The sequence below is a fragment of the Oratosquilla oratoria genome, chromosome 17, assembly GCF_046742065.1.
Source record: "Oratosquilla oratoria isolate Oo_2021 chromosome 17, ASM4674206v1, whole genome shotgun sequence".
NCBI lineage: Eukaryota > Metazoa > Arthropoda > Malacostraca > Stomatopoda > Squillidae > Oratosquilla > Oratosquilla oratoria.
In genome coordinates this window covers 59,650,524-59,675,681 of record NC_134793.1, presented here as the reverse complement: position 1 = coordinate 59,675,681, position 25,158 = coordinate 59,650,524, and the positions used below count along the sequence as shown (strand labels likewise).

The 25,158-nt window shown below is 37.4% G+C and overlaps 2 protein-coding genes across 7 annotated transcripts in view; one reads left to right on the top strand and one right to left on the bottom strand.

Annotated features, from left to right (window-relative positions):
- Positions 1-1,338, bottom strand: part of Prosalpha4 (proteasome alpha4 subunit) — a 102,546-nt gene extending 101,208 nt beyond the window's left edge. The window contains exon 1 of the mRNA XM_076201021.1: positions 1,183-1,338. Within this exon, the coding sequence (XP_076057136.1) occupies positions 1,183-1,287 (105 nt within the window). The 5' untranslated portion in view covers positions 1,288-1,338. The remainder of the gene's footprint in view (positions 1-1,182) is intronic.
- Positions 1,339-10,274: 8,936 nt separating this feature from the next.
- Positions 10,275-25,158, top strand: part of ida (anaphase promoting complex subunit 5 ida) — a 334,874-nt gene continuing 319,990 nt past the window's right edge. The window contains exon 1 of one of the 6 annotated variants that reach the window (XM_076201024.1): positions 10,275-10,428. Coding sequence is in view for 2 of the 6 variants with exons in the window: in XM_076201023.1 (XP_076057138.1) it covers positions 10,476-10,483 (8 nt within the window). In the remaining 4 variants the exon portion in view is untranslated. Of the gene's footprint in view, positions 10,484-10,526; positions 10,561-10,701; positions 11,147-25,158 lie in introns of those variants that run through there. The other 5 variants (XM_076201023.1, XM_076201022.1, XM_076201026.1 and 2 more) reach the window with 5 other exon arrangements.

Below are 25,158 nucleotides of genomic sequence, written 5' to 3'. Positions count from 1 at the left end.
TGAAGATTTTTGGGTCAACAAATCACTAAGTGTATAATACCAAATGATCTTGAGCTGCTCATAACCTGGAGAAAATAGGTTAAAAAAAAAAAAAATTCTACATTAAAATAATATTCTATTGATGCCTTAATATTTTTACTCGAAAAACTAATTTGCTGAGGTTGTTAACCAAATTTGCATTTGAATCGGTGAATATTTATTTGCTTTTGAAGAATCAGGCATACACTTGCACAACAAGATAATCTGAATATCCTGCGTATACGCTGAATGCTCAGAGCATTCAAACTAAGCCAAACAAAATCCAACGGGTCAACAAATATGGCGTTGTAAACAGTACCAGCATGACAGTGGTGCTGCGCTTGTTTTAGCACGTACCTATATGGTACGACGGGTCTCACTAACTGCCGAACAAAACCGATAAAAGCCGAACATACCAACAAAACCCAAACACGGACGGTTTTTGCTCAAATGCACACTTATATATATATATGGTTGTATTATTTGAACTATTTTCTTTAAAATGTGTGATTTCCATGTAATATGATAAAAGAGAAGTTACGTTTTTATCCTCTGCAAAATTACCGAACACAGCTACGATTCGACCCAGCCCGCCGTCTATGATCACTAGTGGTATGGATCAAACTACACTCTTTTAAGTTTCTTACTATTGTGATATCAGTGTAATAGACTGCATATAGTTGAATTATTTCAACTATTTTCTTTAAAATATGTGACGTCATACTGCAGAGGCTAAAACATAACCTCTTTGGTCAAATTGCATGAAAATCACACATTTTAAAGAAAATAGTTGAAATAATTCAACTATACGCAGTCTATTACACTAATAACACGTCAGTAAGAAACTTAAAAGAGTATAGTTTGATCCATACCACCAGTGATCATAGACGGCGGGCTGGACGAATCTATACCTAACCATACACTCAAATTATAGTAAATAATACAAGTACAGAGTCATATCAACATAGCTCCGTCACATGCTTTGGGACCACACATTATGGCAATACAATAATTCATATCTTCTAGTACAGGGCCCATTTCTTGCAGCTAATATTTCTATGAAACATTATTCACAATTCCAAATACTGACCATAACCACGCCGGGAAGCTAACTTTTCTTGAAATCTTAATTTAATAAAACCATTAACTATGCCTGAAACTCACTGCTGTTGAACCTTTCTTTACAGCCTCCTGTGCATATTCTACTTGAAATAGATGGCCGTCAGGGCTGAAAACTGTAATAGCGCGGTCATAACTTGACGACGACATGATGACTCCGCCGAACTGTTGACAGTGGTGCACGGACTTAAAGAAATTTTGACAACCATTTAAATTCTATAGAAATTAACAAATGAAAATATATTATCATTAATATAATTATTATCATAGGACGGTATTTTTTCAAAATTCTTCTTCTTCTTTATTCAGTGTCTCTAACATTACCGAAAATGTGGATAAATGCGTGCATACTATATCGTAATAATAATATGATATCATTAATTAATAATAATATGATAATATCATTAATAATAATAATAGTAATAATAATGATAATGATAATAATAATAATAATAATGATAATAATAATAATGATAATAATAATAATAATAATGATAATAATAATAATGATAATAATAATAATAATAATGATAATAATAATAATGATAATAATAATAATTAATAATAATAATAATAATAATTAATGATAATAATAATAATAATAATAATAATAATAATAATAATAATAATAATAATAATAATAATAATAATAATAATAATAATAATAATAATAATAATAATAATAATAATAATAATAATGATAATAATAATAATAATAATAATAATAATGAAGTGACGTTATGCATCCTACGACCCGTCACACACTAATCAAAGAAATCTTCCAAGTTTCTGTAGTTGGCAAGCGTAGTTCGCAAGGGTGTCCCTGCCAGCCAGCGGTCAGCCAATCAGGAACTTGGAAAGCTCCTCACGTTCCCGCCAGCCTCCTTTAAAAGGTCGGCGTTTCGCCGAGATGGGCAGAACAGTACCGACCAGACCGACCAGCACACAAACTGTAGTGGTTTGGTTCGAACAAGCCAGGGAAAATGAAATTCACTTTGGTCTCTTATTCTAATCTCTTTGGTAAAACCACAAGTAATAGCCACTGGTTAGTGGATCTGATCAGTCGTAGCTGGACGGTGAGCCTAACGTCAGAGGCGGTGGCGGCTGATGACGGTGAGGCTCGATGGGACTGCTACAAGACTGGACGAGATGTTGTTGCTGCTGCCGTGGCTATTACTATTCTGCCCTGACTGGCCGCCGCTGCCCTATTTAAGGGTCGCTCGCGGCTCAGCGTAGTTGACAAGAGAGGTCGCTAGCCGCTCGAGAACCATTTGCTGGCTCCTGATTGGCTAGCTCATATTCACCTCTTGCCAACTATGGGAAGTTTGTGACCGCCTGTGGCTGCGTCACTACAAAACTACATCTCGTCCAGTCTTCTAGCTGTCACATCGAGCCTCGCCGTCATCATCTCCACGTCCAGCTACAACCATAAGCTCCACTAAGCTGTGGCCTTAGTCCGAGCTTCACCTATATTTCTCATGTGACACTTCTAGTGTCGCACCTTGTGGCTAATTACCAAAAGAAAGAGATTAGATATTTTGTGTTGATTTTCATTTGTCCTGCCGTTGTTCCGAACAAAAACTACTACAAGGACAAATGTAGTAGTAGTAGTAGTAATGGTAATAATAAAAATAATGATGATGATGATAATAATAATAATGATAATGATGATGATGATAATAATAATAATAATAATAATAATAATAATAATAATAATAATAATAATAATAATAATGATAATGATAATGATAATAATAATAATAATAATAATAATAATAATAATAATAATAATAATAATAATAATAATAATAATAATGATAATAATAATAATCTTTCAGTGTTTCTCTCGCGCCAAAAGCCTCCTTTGTAGCATTTCCCCCTCTTCCTCTCATTGGACGTACTGTGTTTGATGGAGGCATGACAACAGTATCTGGTAATGCAACAGCAATTGGGTGTATCAGATTGTGAAGTATGCATGTTGTTGTAATGATTGCATTAGCGTTAGAAGGCATAGCTTTAAGTTTCCTTAAATATATTCTGAAGGTTTGCACTAGAATACCAAATGTGCACTCAACTATCCTCCTGGCTCTAGATAATCTATAATTAAAAATCCTCTTCTCTACCTTATGTTCAGTCTATGAACCTGGGTAGGGCCTCATCAAATTTCTCTTCAGCGGGAAAGCCTCATCTCCCACTATAACGTATGGTGCAAGCACATCAGTGCCAGGAAGTGCAGCATCTTCTTGTACATTTCAAGTCATCCTCAATTTTGGATAGTATTTTCTCTAATGTTCCTTTGTTCATTCTGAAATAGCTGTGGAATTTACTCTCATCATCAATAAGACGAGGATACAGAGTATGAAATTCTCCTTCAGTCTTCCTATCTTGCAACATAGGATGAACCCACAATCTCTTTCTTTTTTCTATTTTTTTTTTTCCTTCTTCTTCATCAAGTGCAATAGCGATTATTGCCAACTCGGCGTCAGAAAAGTCACACATCCTTCGTAACTGATGGTAAGACTTCTACTGGTGTCGAGGGAGGGGGGATGACGGGAACGAGAGGAGACCGATAGTGTGAATACCTCAGAACCGAGAGCGGGGCGCGACCGGACCGATAGTGTGAATCAACCCTGAATACCTCAGAACCGGAGCGGAGCGAGAGTGGAGCGCGACCGGACCGATAGTGTGAATCAACCCTAAGGGGAATGGTGCATGCAGTGGAGGGATCAGAGAGGAGGCGATTTCTACAATCAACTATTTGTGAGTTATGGGTTAAAAAGTCGGTACCAAGAATTGGGCGGACGACATCAGCAACGACAAAGGACTATGGAAAAGAACGACTGATACGTTGAATCCCAAGTTCCACGTCGACTTCGCCGTACGTACGAATACGGGTACTGGAAGCAGTAATAAGTTGTACTACCGTGGAACGGAGCAGGGAAGTTAAACTTGGATCGTAGGGAATGAGCGAGACTTGAGAACCGGCATCTTTAAGGAATTCATAGTTCTTGCAACCTACAATCAATGCCTATGCATGTATTTATATATTTTATTAATAATTGACATTATTATAGTTTTTATTCATTTATTATCATGATTTTTTTCGCATCCGACCTAGATATGGACCAAAAGGTCCCCTGTCGGCATGCTCCCCCTTTGTAATCCTTTGTAATGACGAGAGGCAGTCCTGCGGTTGCAATGGATACTTCTACAGACTGCCCATCGAGTTTCCCGACGTGTTAAGCTGAGGGCCTGGGGATGAAGGACGTGAGTTAGGGCGTGAATTGGGGCGCGAACTAGGCAACACGTTAGCACTAGTGGAAGAAAATATACACCACTGTTTGCAAATCCTAGCACTGTTGCCGTAGAAGAGGTGGTAACGGCACACTCGTGGTCTTTGACCTTTGTAGAAGGGAGTTAATCCGAGTGGAATGGTAGTGGATGCTGAAACACGTGTAGTGGGGTTACCACTACGAAACACTGGCACACTATCACTCCGCGGAGCCCTTGGCACAGGCTTGTTCACCGATGACGCACTTATCCCTTTGTTTCCGTGGCCATGGGTCATGAGAGTATCGGCGACGCGGGCCAATTCATCAAGGGAACCGGCATGTGTCACAAGTAGTGGTCGGATGTCACTTGGCACTGCACGTAAAAACTTCAGACGGATGAAGTCATCGTCGACACCGAGTTGCTTCCCTATAGTGCGAAGTTCTCGTAGGAAGGTCGTCGGCTTGTCGTATATGGTGTTATTCTGGTGGACCAAGGCATCGAAGAGTTCCGGCGGAGACCTGGTAAGGACGTCGATCAGCGCCTTCTTCAAGCGGTCGTAGTCACGGGAAGGAACGACATCGTTGTCAAGCTGATTGAGCACTGGGATAGTTAAGTTCGCAAGTGCATGGTTGAACTTTGTTTGGGGGACGGTTATGTTGACCAGTGAAAATTGCGCCTCTAGCAACGAAAACCATCTTGCCGGCGATGCTTCGTCGAATGGTGGAGGTCGAACAGCGACGGCGGCCAAAGTCGTGGAATGCGTAGAGGAAGAAGTACTTCCTGCTGCTGCTGCTGCTGCTGCTGCTGCTGCTGTCGTTGAAGTGGCTACAGTGGTTGTAGGCGGAGAAGGGGGATTCATGGTGTTGTCGGATGTTCCCCGGTATACGTGTTGTGTGTAGATTTAAGGCTGTTAACATTGCCGCACACTCCAATTATTTCTAGCGCACTTTGAAGTTCGTGAATGCGTAGTTCCATGCGCGTGGCGAGTCACAGTTTATGAATATGCATAGGCACTTAACCACGTAATGTATGACCCTAAATCACTTAGGTACGGAGCACTGGGTATTAGGGTCACTTGGGCACAGTTGCTCCGGGGTCACCACTGTGGTAAGTGCCAAACACACAGTACTTTTGGTAGGAGTTTATTGCGTAGGTCTACACACAAGTATGGCAGGAAGTAATCTGTCACAAGCGAATGCTTGGGGGCCTAGCTTTGGCATCATGACGCGCCCGTGCCCTACTTCCTGATACATTGTTGCCAGGCGGGAAAAAGATTAGGCAAAACAATGCATACAAACATCTCTAGGTATATACATAAGGATATACAGAAACAAGAGAACAATAACATATAATGAGGAATATGCATGCAAAATGGTTAAGGGTAACATTATATTAAATACCTTAATGCTATGATACGTAAAATTGGCATAGACGCATACGCCTGTAGCGTACGCCTAATGACGTATATAAAATCGGTTATATAATTGTGTATAGGGCACTTATATAATGTAATGACTACATAGGCTTTATACAATACATTTACAATAGATATATGTTGATATTAAGTACTCATGTATAATAAAGAAGTGTTACATATATAATAAAGGAGATACATATACAATAAATATATACAATAATTAAGTAAAGAAGGGCTTTCCTATACGGGTTTGAACGGTGTCGCGACGAGGTCAGCCTCCAATGAACACACCGCGCCTAGGGTGGGATGAATCACCACCCTTGTGCTTACTTGACGAACTAGAGTACAGTTCCTCCCTTTTCGGGACATCCTGACCGGAAAGGAACTGGCATAAGAGCGGACTATGGAGAGACGCCTGCGGAATCGATCTCACCTCCCGCCGTGAAGTGCCACCCCACGAGGACAGTCAGTTCCCGCCGAGCTCAACCACAAAGGCATCCTCACACCACAGACGTATCCTGCCTGAACGAGGGACCCACACCTATTTGAAAACATCCCCGCAACCAGCAGAAGTCACCTAGAGATGGTAGCAAGTAACGATATTGGTGTTTACTAAATAGGACCCCTAGATAGGCGCGCAGGGAGTTAGAATACAGTAGGTAGAATTGATTATCTTCTAGGCACTTTATAGATTTGAGTTGCATGCCAATAATGTTCGATTGTAGAAATAATTTTGATCATTAAAACTCACAATAGGATGATCTGTTTGATTAGCCTAGGACGGTCTACTTAATGAGCTGTCCCATTCCCCTTTGAGTTATATACATGCGCGCCGAGAAGGGAGCGCGCGTGATCCCGGTCGGTGACTCAAATCTCCTGGACTTCAGCTTCCCACTGCAGCTATCCATCCCCTTCATCCCTCCCCTAAGGTAGGTTTTTCCCACACCCCCACAACCACCTCCTCCTTCCACTGTCCAGGGATTTTGTGACAATGATGATAATGATGATAATAATGATAATAATAATAATAATAATAATAATAATAATAATGATAATAATATTGATAATAATGATAATAATAATAATAATGATGATAATAGTAATAATAATAATAATAATAATAATGATAATAATAATGATAATAATAATAATAATGATAATGATAATGATAATGATAATAATAATAATAATAATAATAATAATAATAATAATAATGATAATAATAATGATAATAATAATAATAATGATAATAATAATAATAATAATAATAATAATAATAATAATAATAATAATAATAATAATAATAGTAATAATAATAATAATAACAATAATAATGATAATAATAATAATAATAAAAATAATATAGGTACGGGCGAATCCCCGCGCGGCGTCACTGTCGACCATGTCCCATCGCCATTTTTTTGCGGCCCACTAGTTTTTGTTTAGGTTGGTTTGAATGCTTGCCGCGTTCAGTGCATGCACAAGATACTCAAATTATCTTGTTGTTTTGCAAGTGTATGCCCAATTCTTGAAAAATAAAAAAAAATTCAGCGATTTAAACGGAAATTTGGTTATCAAACTCGGCAACATAGTTTTCCAAGTAAAAATATTAAGGTAAGGCATTAATAAAGATTATTTCAATTTAGATAAACATGTTTATCAACCTATTTTCTCCCGGAAATGAGAAGCTTAAGTTCGTTGATTACTTGATTTTTTAGCTTAGGGGTATCACACGTAGGCATATAGTCACGCGGGAAACCATGCGCGGCGCCGCTATCGCCATCTTTTGCGCCCCGTTGGATCTTGATTTTTGTTTGGCTTAGTTTGAAGCTTGGAGCGTTCAGGACATTCGCAGGGTATTAAGATTATCTTGTTGTTAAACAAGCCCAGTTCTTCAAAACTTTTCTAATTCTTGCCGATTTCAACGCAATTTTTTATATTAGGCTTGGCAAATCAGTTTTCAGAGTAAAAGTGTAAAGGCAAGAAACTAAATCATATAATATTTAATGTAAAAATGTTGTTTATTAGCCTCTATTCTACCGGATTTGAACTTTGAAATCGTTGCGCAGTTGTGCAATCTAAGTTTCTTGAAGCTTAGATGTCTATTCGACATATCGTTTGGGAAAAGTACTTTCAAATACACTGGTGCTATTGCTTGGAACTCTTTACCGACCAACATTCAATCAATTGTATCTATAAGTAGTTTTAAAAAATCAGTTAAATGTTATCTTTTAGACACTGTTTAATTTACACTTCTTATAATCCTAATTTACACTTCGTATAACCTAGCTTTTCTATGATAATCCTTTCCTAATTGTAATATGAGGACCACAGTGTAAGTCTTTTGACTTTCTGTGCCATCATCGGATGTACAATTATATATACTGTGTATAATATTGAGTCTTGTATGTATTGTATCCGAATAAAATTCAATTCAATTCAATTCAGTTGCCATGGCAACGTGATAGATGTGAGTAAGAACGATGTAAGAGGAAAGTCCTGCATTGTTTTTGACATGCTCAGGATATTTTTGGACCTATTAGACCTGTACATGCCAAGTTGCATGGCAGTTGGGCCAGCGGTTTGGATTTTATTGATTATTTCTAAATTGACAACAGTTGTCATGGCAACGTGATAGATGTTTGTAAGAATGGTGTCAGAAGAAGGTCCTGCAATGTTATTTATATGTTCAGGTGTTTTATTGACCCATAAAACATAGATATGCGAAGTTGCATGTCAGTTGGGCCAGCGGTTTGGATTTTATTTATGATAATCTGAAAATTGCCAACTTTCCTGGTTGCCATGAAAAGGCAAATATGGTATGATGGAGATGTTTTGCATTGTTTTTGACATACTCATGTAATTTGTTGATCCTACCCTAGATTGGTGGAGGTGGCGCGCGCTGGCGATTCCGGTGACCATGTATCCAAAAGGATACACAGAATAAAAAATTAAAATAGAATATATGCGTGTGTTTTTTGTCCATTTAAAGTTACTATTATATAAATATAGGGTTCGTAGAGTCCTGCTAATACAAAATTAACGTAATTCCAAAATAAAAAATGACAACTATAAACAATTGAAAAAAACTTTGACAGAAAATCAAAGGATTGAGATTACGTGTTCCTGAGTCTAATATAAGAGGAACTTGGTAAAAAAAACATTATAACAATGACCTACATATGTCAATTCATCTCATACAAAACCTTTAAATCCTCAATTGTACAAAAAAAAAACTTCGTCCTGACTAAATGAAAATGGGCGATTTTGGAAAGGAATTATGTGTAATGTGTAAAATAATGCATGTACTTATTTTTCTTTTATGAAATTGTGTTTCTATGTGAAACATATATTCTTTGTATGAAATTGCACTTACATAGAGACGGAAGTGGAGTGTGAGAGGGGGAGGGGGGGATTGGTGCGTAGGCCTATGCACTGAGGGAGAGGAGGTAACCGGATGTGGAATTTAGAGGGGGAGGGGGAGACAGGATGTAATGACAGCACTCAAATCCCTATGAGGACCTTCTAAGCATTCAATAAATGTCTCTGGCGACGCAGAAAATATAAATAGGTGATATTGCGAGCACTGTGCCACCTTGGCCGTCTGTCCTAGAACCCTCATTTACAGTCACGATGGTTATATTACTTTCATTTATTGTCACCGACGTATTATCACAACCATGTTGAAACTCATGAGAGTTTACATGCTGTGCTAACTCATCCTCAGTGTAGTATATAGTACGTTTCATTTTTGGTTTCGACAACCTAAAATGAAATTAAAAAAACTACACAATGACAATTCCTTCTCTATTATAGAGTTGTGTATACAATTATAATATTTTTTTCTACCTATACAATACAAAATTTTTGTTTCTAAGCTACCATGTGAAGATATATAATGATTTGACTTTTCCCATCTGATGTCAACAAGCGTAACATAACCGTTAGGAACTGTGCCAATCGGATACACACTACCTTATAGGGGCTATATTATATATCCAGATGGGGTAAAAACACCCTTAAAAGAAAAAAATATAATCATTACTGATAACTCAAACAATAAAAGTTACCACATAGCATTATTGTGGAAAAAAAGCCCGCGAAAATTTAAGCGCGAAAAGTGTGTATCCAATTGGCGCAACTCCAACTTTTTAATTTAAAACCCAAGTATTCCTTATTTTAATAAAATTGGACCTGTGGTTTAGAGTTAATGTTTCTTTACCGAAATCTTTACAAATGACCACCTAATTCTAACATTTTGCTATGAAGTCCAGCCAAAAATGCGGGCTAAAAAAATAATTCAAAAAATCGTATCTCACTTATTTTTCGAGCTATTTCAAAACTTTAAAAGGCATTTTGTTTCTAATAAAATTGCCTTTCATATGCCATAATAATTTAAGAGTAAAAAAAATGTAAATTTTGTGCCCGTACCTGAATAATAATAACAATAACAACAATAATAATAATAATTACAGTAATGATAATAATATTTTTATTTGGCATTGAATAACATACCTGAAGTGCATATAATGAAAAGAACATATACTACATAGTTCGAAATAATAACAACTACAGCTGCCAAGGATAACATAAAAAATCATGTAAGCTTATTTCCATTGTTGAGCTGTGCATTTTACGAGTGAATTTGATGTGTAGGTAAGCTGATAATTATTTCATAAAAACAGGTTAATATCTAGCATTGTGTTTGATGTAAGATTCAATGTAACAGCCAGGTATATTCACTAATATTACTCAATTACTCTGGTTTCTTGAGGATTTTTATTTAGATAAGTGTTTTTTTCTTTGTTCTCTATTTCACCTAAAGTTTAGCATGTCAAATTCGCTTTGATCACATGTAACATTATTTTCTATATCAGCCACTATATTCACTAATAATCATACAATCACAATGCACTAGTGCTCCGGTATCTAGAGGATTTTTCTTTATTTTAGAAAAAAAAAATTCTACTTCACCTAAAGTTTATCATGTAATTGTATGATGTTAGATTGGCAGTGATCACACAAAACATTATTTTCTGACATTATTACGGGATGTGAAGATAACCTCTGCAGGAATAAGATTTTCTGCATTTTTTAGTTTAGTGGTGTATTTTTTCAACAACGTTGTTTACAGAAATGTATGGTTACTGACTTTGAGATGAATAAACGAAATACATGGATTTCTGGTTTTACAACATTCAGGGGAAGGTAGTTTGTATTAGCAGGAAGTATCCAGACAACCCTCCCTCCCATAGAGAGAGAAAAAAAAGAGAAAACAACCCTAGATGATACACCTGGACAAAACATCCCCTAATCATTGTATGTAACCATTTGACTTGTTGATGATTATGATAATGGTGATTCTATCTATACACTGTTACTGTATATACTAAGAGCTTTTTCAGTAAATTTTTAGAAGTGCACACCTATGCAATATAGTAATAGAAAAGTAATTATGGGTATTATTTTAGTTGTGCACACCTATGTGATATAACATTAGAAAATTAGATATTAATTTTGTAAATTATGATACATGAACGTAATATGCGATTTACTTGGTGGAAATAAAAAACAAAAAACCTTGGTACAAGCAAATTTACTAATGAATGAAGCTGCTAGGATACAGTACGGACATCATGCCAGGCCAGTCACTATCAGACGACGGCTTTCACGTTATGGACTGGGTGTTCTCTAACTCCAGATGACATTAATAAGAGCTGTTACAAAGACAATAGGACATCCTTGGACTTCATGAAAGAACACAGGGTTCTGATGTCATCTGTTAATAACCCAAGGTACAATAATAATCAGGCCGTCAGCATCCATGACAACAATAACGACCCAGATGATCTTTAGAATTTGAGGTACCAAATTACTAAACATTGGTTATGTTACGTAGATTAATTAGGTTAGGTTAGAATAGACAAATCTATCGTCCTTTCATTTCTTCAACCCATCAAAACAAACATGGCATATCAGTCAAATGCCGCAACTTCATTCATTAGAGAATATGTTTTAGCAACTTTTTTGTTATTGATTTCCACCAAGAAAATAGTATATTACGTTGATCTATTATAATTTACAAAATTAATAATTAATTTTATATTGCTATATCGCATAGGTGTGCACAGGTAAAATTTTACCTAATTTTGTAAATTGTAATATATCAACATAATATACATTATTCTTGGAAGAAATCAATATCAGAAAAAGTTGCTAAAAGCTACACACAAATAAACCTAGCCACTTTGACTGCTTGAGACACTGTTTTGGTAGATGTGGAGGTCAAAGAAATTAAAGCATGAATCAGTCTATTTTAATCTAACCTAACATAAACTACGTAGCTAACCTAACATGCATTTAGTAATGCAGTACCTGTAATTCTAGAGGTCATCAGGGTTGTAGTTGTCATCATCAGTCTCCAAATCTATCAAAACAAAAATGGCATCTAAAGGAGTCAACGTGACTTTGTTCATTTATGCATAGCTTTTAACATTTTCTGTCATTGATTTCTGCCAAGAAAAATATCTGTTACATTGATGTATTATAATTTACAAAATTAATGTTTAATTTTCTTATGCTATATCGTGTAGGTATTCACTTCTAAAAAAAATACCACTTTTTCCCCTGTATATGGGAGGTAACTACAGTGACAAAAGTTTAGGCTGGGCGTGTGTCAGACAAGTTGTAGCATGATAAAAAAAAAGTTTTATAAAAAATATTAGTCTTACCCTGAATACTTTGTTGGGCATCCTTTGCGCTTCTTGACATCCCTCAGGCGTCATGGCATGGACATAGCAAGATCATGTAGCTTATGGGTAGGTATAGCATCCCAACAAGCCCTAATTTCCTTCTCCAGGTTGGGGAGAGTGCTGACATCCTTTCCTTGTAACCGGTGTTTAACCACCTGCCAAATATTCTTATACATATACAAAGGGCTTTTTTCCCCCTTACATGGGGGATATCCAAAAAGAAAAAGGCATAGAAACCACTCCCACCCATTCCATCCCCTACATACTCCACTCTCCTCCCTCCCTCTCATCATGGCACCTCCTGGATGACGGGTCATCCCTGCATCCTGTCCACTGCCACTTCATTAATTCGGCGACCCCCCCCACCTCTCTCTGTCTCCTCATGCAGAAAAGGAGGAAGATAGGGAGAAATCCCTTCGGGTTGTGTCAATTTATTTCTCATACATACTCCCTCACCCCCAATCCCCCACCCACTCCCCCTTATGCAACACAGCATCATGCATACACAACCCTTCTCCATTCACCCCCATCTTCTGCACTTTCCAGTCCTTCCTCAACAGACATCCCCCACCCACTCCCCCTCATGCATCACAGCATCATCTATACACAACCCTGCTCCATTCACCCCTATCTTCTGTCCTCTCCCCTCCTTCCTTAACAGACATTCCTCTCTTTTGTAATGCCTCTTTTACCCCATCCATCCATCTCATCCTAGGACGCCCCCTCATACTCACTCCTTTCATATCTGCCTTCCACGCCTCTTTTACTAATCTTTCTTCACTCATTCTTTCCATGTGTCCAAACCATCCTAATACTCTTTCATCAACCCTATCTCCCAACTCCCTTTCCAACCCTGTTCTCCTCCTCACCTCCTCATTTCTCACTCTATCTAGCCTAGTAACCCCTATCATACTTCTCAGACACCTCATCTCAAACACATTCAAACTCCTTCTCTCTTCCTCTCTTATGTTCCATGTTTCTGCCCCGTACAGTGCTGTCAGCACAATCACTCCTTCATATAACCTCCTCTTAGCATCCATTATCAGATGTCTATTTCTCATTACACTTTTTAATCCACCAAGGCATTTACTCGCTTCTCTCAATCTACATTCTACCTCCACCCCCACTCCTCCCCTTCCTGCCACATTTGCACCCAAGTATCTAAAACTATCCACTTCCTCCAGTCTCTCTCCCTTAATACTCACTTCCAGTCTACTGTCACTCTCCCCTTGTACATCTCATCACCTTACTTTTGCCCACATTTATCTTCAGCTTCCTTCTTTCACACACCTTCTCAAACTCTGCCACTAATTTCCTCAATCCCTCCTCTGATCCTGCTACAAGCGCAGTGTCGTCATCAAACAACAACTGGCTCACCTCCCACTTTTCTCCATTTTCTTTAACCATCTCCATCCCCCTACCCACTACCCTTGCATTCACCTCTTGCACCACCCCATCCATGTATAGATTGAACAGCCAGGGTGACAGAACACATCCCTGATGAAGTCCCACCTTTACCTCAAACCATTCACTCTCTCCATTTCTAATCCTAACACGAACTCTGCTACTCTTGTAAAAACTCCTGACTGCTCTTAACAGCTTTCCTCCTATTCCATATATCTGCAGTACCTCCCACAGTGCCCTCCTGTCTACCCTATCATAAGCCTTTCCCAAATCTATAAAAGCCCAAAAAACATCCTTACCTTTTCTTATAGCTTTCTCAAATATCTGTCTTACCACAAAAATGTGATCTACACAACCCCTACCTGTCCTAAAACCACACTGTTCCTCACCAATTACGCCCTCTGTTCCTCTCCTAATCCTCTCAATCAAGACCCTCCCATAAGCCTTCCCAACTACAATCAACAAGCTGATCCCTCTGAAACTACTTCACTCACACTTGTCCCCCTTTCCCTAGTTAAGCGGAATGGTACAGGCACTCCTTCAGTCCTCCCACTACCCTTGCATTCACCTCTCGCTCCACCCCATCCATGTATAGATTGAACAGCCAGGGCGACAACACATCCCTGACGAAGTCGCACCTTTACCTCAAACCATTCACTCTCTCCATTTCTAATCCTAACGCAAACTCTACTACTCTTGTAAAAACTCTTGACTGCTCTTAAGAGCTTTCCTCCTATCCCATATATCTGCAGTACCTCCCACAGTGCCCTTCTGTCTACCCTATCATAAGCCTTTTCCAAATCCATAAAAGCCCAAAAAACATCCTTACCTTTTCCTATAGCTTTCTCACATATCTGTCTTACCACAAAAATATGATCTACACAACCCCTACCTGTCCTAAAACCACACTGTTCCTCATCAATTACGCCCTCTGTTCCTCTCCTAATCCTCTCAATCAAGACCCTCCCATAAGCCTTCCCAACTACACTCAACAAGCTGATCCCTCTGTAACTACTACACTCACACTTGTCCCCCTTTCCTTTGTAAAGTGGAATGATACAGGCACTCCTCCAGTCCTCTGGCACTCTACCCTCTCTTAAACAAACATTAAATAACCTCACCAGCCAATCCACCATAACTGTACTTCCTTTCTTAAGACATTTTGCATGGTATCCATCCAACCCAGGTGCCTTACCTGCTCTCATCATCTTAACAGCTGCTTTCACTTCATCCTTCCCTATTTCTCCTCCATTTTCTTCACTCATCACTCTCATTTTCTTAGTGCTTCCCACTGCAACTACCTTTCCCTCCCTATCCTCCTTCACATTTAGCAACTCCTTAATACTCTGCCCACCTTCCTCTCACTGCCTTCTCTTCCATTGCAATCTCTCCATCTGCACCTTTTACTTTTTCTTCTCTACTTTATTCAGCTCCTCTTCCCCTTTTAATTTCTTTCCAAAACATCTTTTTATTACTTTCAAAAATTTCTGTCATACTCTTACCCCATTTTACTTCTGCTCTCCTCTTTGCTTCCTTTATCTTATGCTTAACTTCCTTTCTCTTTACTTTGTACCTCTCATACAATTCCCTCGTCCTAATTTGTAGCCAATCTATGAAAGCTTGCTTCTTCTCTTTTACACCCTTCTTTGCTTCCTCATCCCACCACTCACTACCCTTCCTTCTATTTCCTCTCGCCCTCCTTGTTCGACATACCATATTTACACACCTTATGGCTCCCTCCTTGAACCATCTCCATTCCTCCTCCACTCCTAGCTCCACTCTATTCTTCACTACCTCCCACTTCTCTCTCAGCTTCTTCTTATTACAAAGGATTACAAAGGCGGAGCATGCCGACAGGAGACCTTTTGGTCCATATCTAGGTCGGATGTGAAAAAAAAATCATAATAAATAAAAACTATAATAATGTAAATAACAAATAAAATACATAAATAAATGCATAGGTATAGTTAGATAATAGACAAACAGGTAAATAGTAAATAATAATGAATTGACATATAACTAATAATAAATGAAAATCAAAACAGACAAATGCTAACAAAAACAAATAATATGAAATAAATTATAATCATTACAGCATCTTGCTTAGGTGTTTATCTAAATGATTTTTAAAGCTTCGAACTGAACTACATTGCATTACCTGTACAGGAAGTTTATTCCATTCATTAACTACACGGTTGGCGAAGTTGTTTCTACCTACTTCCAAAATTAATCTATTTCCGGACAGTTTGAGACCATTGTTTCTTGTCTGATTCTCATTCAATGTGAAAATTTTGTCACTTTTGATGTTGTCTTATGCTCATTCTCCCTTTTTTTCTCATTTAAGCAGTTCACTCTAAGTACCTCCCTACCTTCTGCCCGTTTCCTCTTTCTCCACCTATTCTCCACTCTCAATTTACCTTTCACCAGAAAATTATCTGATATTCCCCCACTCTCTCCCCTTAGAACATGTACATCCTTAACTCTTCTTACCATACTCCTGGTCACCACTATATAGTCCATTAATGCTCTATCTACCACCCTTCCATCCACCACCCTCTCCCATGTGTACTTATGCTTGACTTTCTTCCTAAACACTGTATTTGCTATCATCAACTCTCAAGTCACATCTCCACCATCAATTCTCTACTACAATTTTTACCTGGAACTCCATACTTCCCAATCACTGTCTATTGGTTCATTTCCTACCCTAGCATTAAGGTCTCCCAATACAACTACAATGACATTTCTCCCTAATCCCTCTATGCACTCATTTAAATCTACCCAAAAAGCCTCCCTTTCCTCTACGCTCTTCTCAATACCAGGCCCATTTGCACTTACAAAAACCCACATCTCCCTTCCCAGCTTCAACTTCATCCACATCAATCTTAATGAAACCTCCTTCCACTCCACTACATGCTTACCTATCTCTACACTTAGTAGTATAGCCACCCTTTCTCTCCCTTGTCCCCTCAGTGCTTGTAAGGGATACCGGTCTAAAGTTTGTAGGATCTTCGCTATTTCCTCCTTTATATATTGATACTATGATTGCATCTTTCCAATCTTGCGGTACCTTTCCTTCTTTGAACGAGAAGTCTATTATCTTTTATCTCTTGTAGTTTAACTGTCAGTTCATCTGTACACTCTTCAGTATCCAATTTGCAATTCCATCTGGTCCATGCGATTTCCTGACTTCTAGATTTTTTATTTGGTCTCTTATTTCTTTTTGTGTTACCTTTATTTCTTTCATTATTGCTGATCTTTCTTGTTGTCAATCTTCCCAAAATTGTGAGCTCTCAATTGTAAAAACAAATCTAAAATGTCTGATCATAACTTCTGCCATCTCTGTGTCATCTATATATTCTTAATCTCCTTCACGTAATTTCACTATTTCGTGTTTATCCTTTAGTTTTTCATTTATATACCTGTAAAAGAGTTTAGGCTGATCCTTTCATTTGACTATATTATCTTTTTCATAATTTCTTTTTTCTTTCCTGCATTTATTCACATATTTGTTCCTAAGTTTTATATATGTTTCCCATCTGGATGTTTTTTGTATTTTTTCCATTTTTTCCAAGCTTTGTCTCTCCTGTCTCTAGCCTCACTACACCTTTTATTATACCAACACTTTATATATATCTCTTTTTGTTTCTTTTTTGGCACATATTTGTTAATTCCTTTCTTGTACTTTTCTTTGAATAGGTTCCATTTGTCTTCCATCTTTGTTTCCTCTTTAGAGAATTTATCCCAGTTTGTGTTTTGGATTTTTTTTCTTAGTTTTACAAAATTCGTTTTGTTGTACATTAATCTACCTTCTCTATGTTTATCATTCCTACCTACATTGTTCTGTTCTTTTAATTCAAACTCTATTAGTATATGGTCACTCTTGCCAATTGGTGTTTTATACTCCATTTTGTTCACAATATCTGGTTCAGAAATTAATATTAAGTCTAGTTTTGACAGTTCCTCATTGTTTCTATATCTAGTACTTTCCTTAACCCATTGTGTTAGGATGTATTCCAGGGTTGCGGAGTCGGATGGTTAAGGTCCAACTCCGACTCCGACTCCTTTGATTCCTCGGACTCCGACTCCGACTCCTTTGATTTCTTCGACTCCGACTCCTTAACTCCTTGACCCCTATGTGGAAATCTATTCTGCAGATCCATATACCAGCCCCCCACACCTATTCAGCAAGCATTTTATAAATATTTTTCATGTACAGTATATTATTTTTTACGTGGAACATTCACTTGTATGATAAATATACTCACATATACACTCAACCAGCTTTATATGCACACAAGCACATATATTCGTATAAACATATATATATTAAATATATAATGGTATTATTTATGCTCATGATCATCTACCAGCTTATGATCACTTTCAAGTCTGTCATGGCAGAGTTGTCACTTCAAGCTATATATTTTCTTTTTCCTTTGTGCCCCTCCCCCCCCAAAAAAAAAAAAAATCATCTGTTATTTCATTTGTCCAATCTCATAAACCTTCTATCACAATATTAGGAAAAAATGTGACAAATCATGATGAGGAAAGGTTAATGGAGGATGCCCTACATATTACTTACTGCAGAATTAATTTCACCATGTTATCATAAAAAACAGGAATCAGTTCAGGAAAGAGAGAGACAACCTTCCCCTCTGCACACTGTTCATAGCTGCTGTTGTTCTTCCCCTTTTCAGTCATCACCAAATGCTGTGACATATGCTCTAATGTCATTCCTATATTCCTATATGACTGGTCAAAGTTTATCTCAGGGCATTATACCAGCATGACATAGCTCCTACAAAACAGTAAACCACACAAAAACTCCTCCATTGACTTTTACATACATGAAGACGTACGTGCATAGTGCATACGTAGTGGATATATACTATTGTCTACACTGTCATGTATGTGTGTACATGATGGAGTTCTAGATGTTAACATAGTTTGAATTAGAGTGTCAACAAAGGTAAAGTAGCTAGTTTAAATTATTTAAAGATAAAAATCATCTCTGTCACTTGACAGATGACAAATTATTCAGGAATTTGAATTAATAATTATATTTATTGAGTATTTATTAAAAATAGAAATGCATTCCACTGACTATAACTCCCATAGTATAGAATGAATGAAACATTAGTACAAACTACATTCTGGAAACTCCTATAAATGGTATATATCCTGTAACTAGCTATAAAACTATTCTACACTGGATGGTTATTAAATTTTCTCAACATGAAACATATAATTTTTTTTAGATTGTTTAAACTTGGAATAATGAGACCTACTACTTTCTATTTGCACAATAGCAACAAATTATTTCACAGTGCACATCTATAGACAGTATTTTACAGCTATTGTTGGCTTGCCAATTACTGTAATGGTAAAAATGCAGACAAAGCTTTCAAGAATATAACAAAATATTTGTACTGTACCTTGAATACTCCCATATTATTACGTTAATAACTAGGTTAGAAATTCAATCTATAAAAAATTCTTACAATGAAATATTTTATATGTTCCTTGAATCTACCAGTATTATTACGTTAATAACGAGGTTAAAGCTCAAATCTATACAAATTTCTTATTTGTAAACATAAAAAATAGGCTTTATTCATAATTATAGAGCTTATAGACTACTCAATTGAAATTTGCAAATAAAAAAAATAGTAGTTTGTACTTTATATAAGTACCGTATTTTCCGGCTTATAATGCGCATCGGGTTATAATGCGCACCCATGCACTTCGTTATCTCAGTACACAGATAGCGCGCACCGACGTATAACGCGCATGCCCGAGCGCATTTGTCTATAACGCAGTTTTACCTCGGTATTTATATCATGTGAACGAGGTTACATGGAGAAGTATTTTTCATTGGCTAGAGCCACCGCTGGGAAATCTGTTGATTTGTCACTAAATTAAGTGTCAGTTTAGGCATCAATCAGGACACAACTAAGAAAAAGTCGGAACTACAACCACTCCTCGTTTAACGACCTACTCGGTTAGCGACGACGGGCTTTATGACAGACCAATATTCGTTTAACGTAAATCTCCCGAAGTTACGACGTCGTGTACGATAATTAAGTTGGCTGAGGCAAATTTGTATGATGTTATAAATGAACTTGTACGGTGGATATTAGCTGTGAGGTAAAGTGTTCTGAAGCTTAGGTCTACATTACCATCCTGCAAGCTGCACAAACTACCTGGGGTACAGTATATACTGGTATTGGTAAATTTTTTGTTTCAACCATGAGAGCAATATAGCAATAGAAAATTAATTATTAATTTTGTAAATTATAATGCATCAACGCAATATACAATTTTGTGAGCGGAAATAAAAAAAAGTATGAAAACAGATTTCATAAGTAACGAAGTCATGTCGGACGAATGGTACAGCATGTTTGTTATGATAGATGCCGATGTCGAAGAAATGAAAGGATGATAAATTCGTCTAACCTAAACTAAACTAACCTAACCTGTGTTTAATAAATCATCACCTGCAAATTAAATGTCATCCGGCTCGTCCTCGTTGTCGTCGTCGTGAGAGACGTTGGCGGGCTTTTCAACCACTCTCTCAGCTTGCGGGGAATACAAAGTTATTGCAGCTTGAAGGAATGCATGTATCTCCGCACCATACCATTCCTTCAAGAAAATATACCTGGCGAGGTAGTCGGAAGTACTGAAGCCGTGAATTGACAGACGAAAAGATGGCGTCCCGATCCTATGCTACTGACTACTATGCTACTGCTACTATGCTTGTTCTTTACTTCCATTTCCGCCCACAAAATTGCATATTACGTAGATACATTTTAATATACAAAATTAATAATTAGTTTTCTATTGTTATATTGCGCCCATGGTCGAAACTAAAAAAATACCCCGGTATTTAATATGGAATGTCAGCATACGCGGATTTGGTCATATACGGTAATTTCAGGAACCTAACCATGGTAAATAAACAGTAAATAAAGCTTTAATGTACTGTATAAAAGAGGGAAAATAAACGAAAATAAAGATACATGTATTGCTGGACATTGTACATACATTACATGTACATATATGTATTCACTTTCGCTTAACGACGGCGACGCTGGTCCCAATTGTCGCCGTTAAACGAGGAGTGGTTGTACATGTATATGACTCATGTTGTGCGTTGGTCCCTTATTACTTTGTAGCTTAAATAGTTTTTTGGAAATATGACCTAAAACAAAATATTGAAAGTAAAATATACAGAAAAATCTCGGGATTTTTACAGAAAATGTTCATTTTATATCTTGAGGAAATATTTCGTCTTTACCATTTTTTTTATTTAATACTGAAACAAACTACAGACTGTTTCGTTTTAGCTTTGAACCTGCAATGACAGTGGTGAAATAGGACAGTCTCTCATCGAGGTGACGTTTAGTTAATATAACTCCCGAAAGAGGGTGTTGTAGTCAGGTGTTTGACACGAGTTTGTGAACGGCCGCAACGGAATTTGTACCATACCTAAAGTGAAGCAACAGAGCCAACATAAAAATTCAAACAAAGATGCTGTGAACATGGGTAAATATCATGAATAATGATCATGTTTCATGGTGTTTAGGCCTATTTAAACATGAAAAATAAGATTCGATAGATACCTACCTATACCAAATATTCATATATGGTAGCCCATGCTGGCGTATTCTTTCATGTCACCATGGCTGTTCTTCTTGTTCTCACGGAACGTCACGGAGAAGTGTGCCTCCCGACTTTGTGACGCCCAACATCGGTTGTGAAAAAAATTACACACACAGCCGCAGAATTTTTATTGTAGGCTGTAGATAATGCGCACCGCCGGATAACGCGCACTCCCCATTTTTAGGCCCTTCCAACGGAAAAAAGTCGCGCACTATACGCCGAAAAATACGGTAGGGTAAACTGATATCATCTTAATGTGATGAAAATGGTTGGTTAGACTAGCCTATGAGAAATATAGGTTAGACTCCTAGACTACCCTATGAATAGAGGCAGCCTATAGTCTAGGAAAAACAAATTCAACCCTACAATTTATGGTAAAGAGAAAGGTAAATGTGGATTATAAGGTTATTTTGGGATTATCCTTTTTTTTTATATAAAAACGAAATAAAATAAATAAAGATAAAACAAAAATAATTTTAAAAATAAAAAGAAAAGAATCATTTTTTTTATTATTGCATTAGTTTTATTTTTTATTTTCTTTATTTTTCTTTATTTTTTTTATTTTTTAAAAAGAACCCGATAATCAACATGTACCAAAAGAAATAGGTTTTATCTGTATATATATATATATATATGCTAATAAGAACACGGGTACGTGTGTTCACTTATGCAAAGTAGACCACTTGGAAAAAGGAAACTAACGAAGCAGAGCGCTTTCGTATATTATATCTTCAGTGCAACAAGTGCAAAGTAATAGAAATGCATACATAATATATACACAAAACAAACTGTCCTTATTCCTTTGTTTCGTGTATATATTATGTATGCATTTCTATTACTTTGTACTTGTTGCACTGAAGATGTTATATACAAAAGCGCTCTGCTTCGTTAGTTTCCTTTTTCCAAGTGGTCTACTTTGCATATATATATATCAGAGCTGGGATTCTGTAGAAAAAATCTACCACCGGTATCGGTAGTCGGTAGCGAGCCGCGTCCAATCGGTATCGGTAGATCGGTAGATTTTCAGAAATCTACCGATTGAAGGCGGTATTCGGTAGATTCGGTATCGGTAGATTAAAAAAGCTCTATATATAATAAAAAATGCTTTTAAAGGCCCATAACACACTTTTTAAGTTATTTCTCTCTTATTTAGGTTAACTTAAGAATAGAAGTAAATTAGAGTCTTTTAATACCTTATTTAAGTTCAAAAATACATAACTTATTTAATAAATGAATTTCTCTCTCAAAAAATAAACATCAAACTGAAAAAAAGTTAAATTTAAACAAACTAGACAATACAGCATTATTTATTAACTTTTAAACATTTGATTAAAACACTAGGCGATGAGGCTGAGCACGTGGTCGAGAGCGTAGGAGCTAGAGCGTAGGTGTACTCGCGTCGGCAGGCCAAACGAGAGTGGGGCTCCCGCCAAAACTTTTGGCGGGAGCAAGAATCTGCTAGGTCATGGCGGCCTCTGATTGGCTGAGAATGCCCAGAATGGCCGGTGATTGGCTAAGCATGATGACGTCAAAGTAATTCCTGGAATTTCCTGCTAACTGGTTCCCATAGATGCGCTCGAACATGTTGAAACTTGTCCGTTTCATTTTGCCGGGGTCATCTTCTCTTAAGTCTTAACAAAAAAGTCCCGTGCCTGCTTTTTCAATCTACCAATACCAATTGACTGCCAATCATGCAATCAGTAGCGGTATTCGGTAGTTTCTTCAAAATACCGAATGATCAGTATCAGTAGCAAAAATCTACCGCCGGTAGTACCGATCTACCGACTACCGAATGTCAATCGGTAGTCCCAGCTCTGATATATATATATATATATATATATATATATATATATATACTGTATATACACACTCTTCATCAAAGTTTTAAAAATAAAACAAACTGCTAATGATTGGCTAGGTTAGCCTATGGAGATTGCCTAGGCCAACAAACTGAGGGGCTAATTTAGCCTATCTCATAATCAGCATTTATCATACAACAGGTAGGACCTTACAAGTAGCCTAGGCTACATCACTGGTAAAAGTAGGAAACTTTGGCAAAGTAATCTAAATTGTTCTTGCATCCAATGCTTATTGTTTACCAATTCCTACAAAAAACAAAAAAAACATAGCCAAATCATGCAAACTGTATATCTTGTAGGTAATATTTAAGGTCCGGTAGTCACTCAATAGGCTACTATCAATAGTAGGGTTTTCCAGACTATTCCGTATACCAGTATATCAACATTTGTCTTTACCAAGGTCACATTACACAATGTACAAGATTTGGCCTAAATATTTTCTTTTTACTATTATTAAAAGATTAAAAGAGGAAGAGAAGTTGATTCAAGTAGGGAAGAAAAGGTAAAAGGCAAAGATCAAGAGATGATAATGGAAGAGGAAGCGATAAGGGGAAGATGGGCAGAATATTTTAGGGAACTGTTGAATGTAGAGGAGGATAGGGAGGGAATGGTGATAGCAGTGGGAGGCGCAAAGAAAATGACAGTGATGGGTGAGGAAAATGAGGGAAAAATAAGAAAAGATGAGGTGGAAGTAGCGATTAAAATGATGAGAGCAGGTAAGGCACCTGGGTTAGGTGGGTGTCATGCGGAGTGTCTGAAGAAGGGAGGTAAAGTAATAGTAGAGTGGTTAGTGAGGTTGTTTAACCACTTCAGTACGGGACTTAAATCTCGCGGGCAGCAGCCAATGCCAGCTGTATGACGTCACGTAATAATATTCGCATCATAAAATATAGTCGCCGCTTATATCGATCGTTCTCTCTTTCACCCGCGAATTTTGAAAACCACAGAGAATGGGATTCAGGGCGCATTTGGGAGAATGTAAAAACACAGGGGCGACTACAATAAATATAATCAAGACGCCAATATGGCAGCGTCGCGAATCCACTTGCTCCTCATGACGTCTACGTGTGCGGCACCGTATGGAAGGGGTTAATGTGTGTCTAAGGGAGGGTAGAGTACCAGAGGACTGGAGGAGTGCATGTATAGTTCCGCTTTTCAAAGAAAAGGGAACAAGTGTGAATGTAGTAGTTTCAGAGGGATCAGTTTGTTGAGTGTAGTTTGGAAGGCGTATGGAAGGGTTATAATTGAGAGAATTAGGAGAGGAACAGAGGAAGTAATTGGTGAGGAACAGTGTAGGTTTAGGAGAGGTAGGGGCTGTGTGGATCAGATTTTTGTGATAAGACAGATTTTTGAGAAAGCTTTAGAAAGGGTAAAGATGTCTTTTTGGCCTTTATGGATTTGGAAAAGGCTTATGATAGGGTAGACAGGAAGGCACTGTGGGAGGTTTTGCAGATATATGGTATTGGGGGAAAGCTGTTAAGAGCAGTCAAGAGTTTTGATGAGAATAGTAGAGCCTGTGTTAGAATCAGAAATGGAGAGAGTGAATGGTTTGAGGTAAAGATGGGACTACGTCAGGGATGTGTCATGTTGCCATGGCTGTTTAATGTGTATATGGATGGGGTGGTACGGGAGGTAAATGCAAGAGTAATGG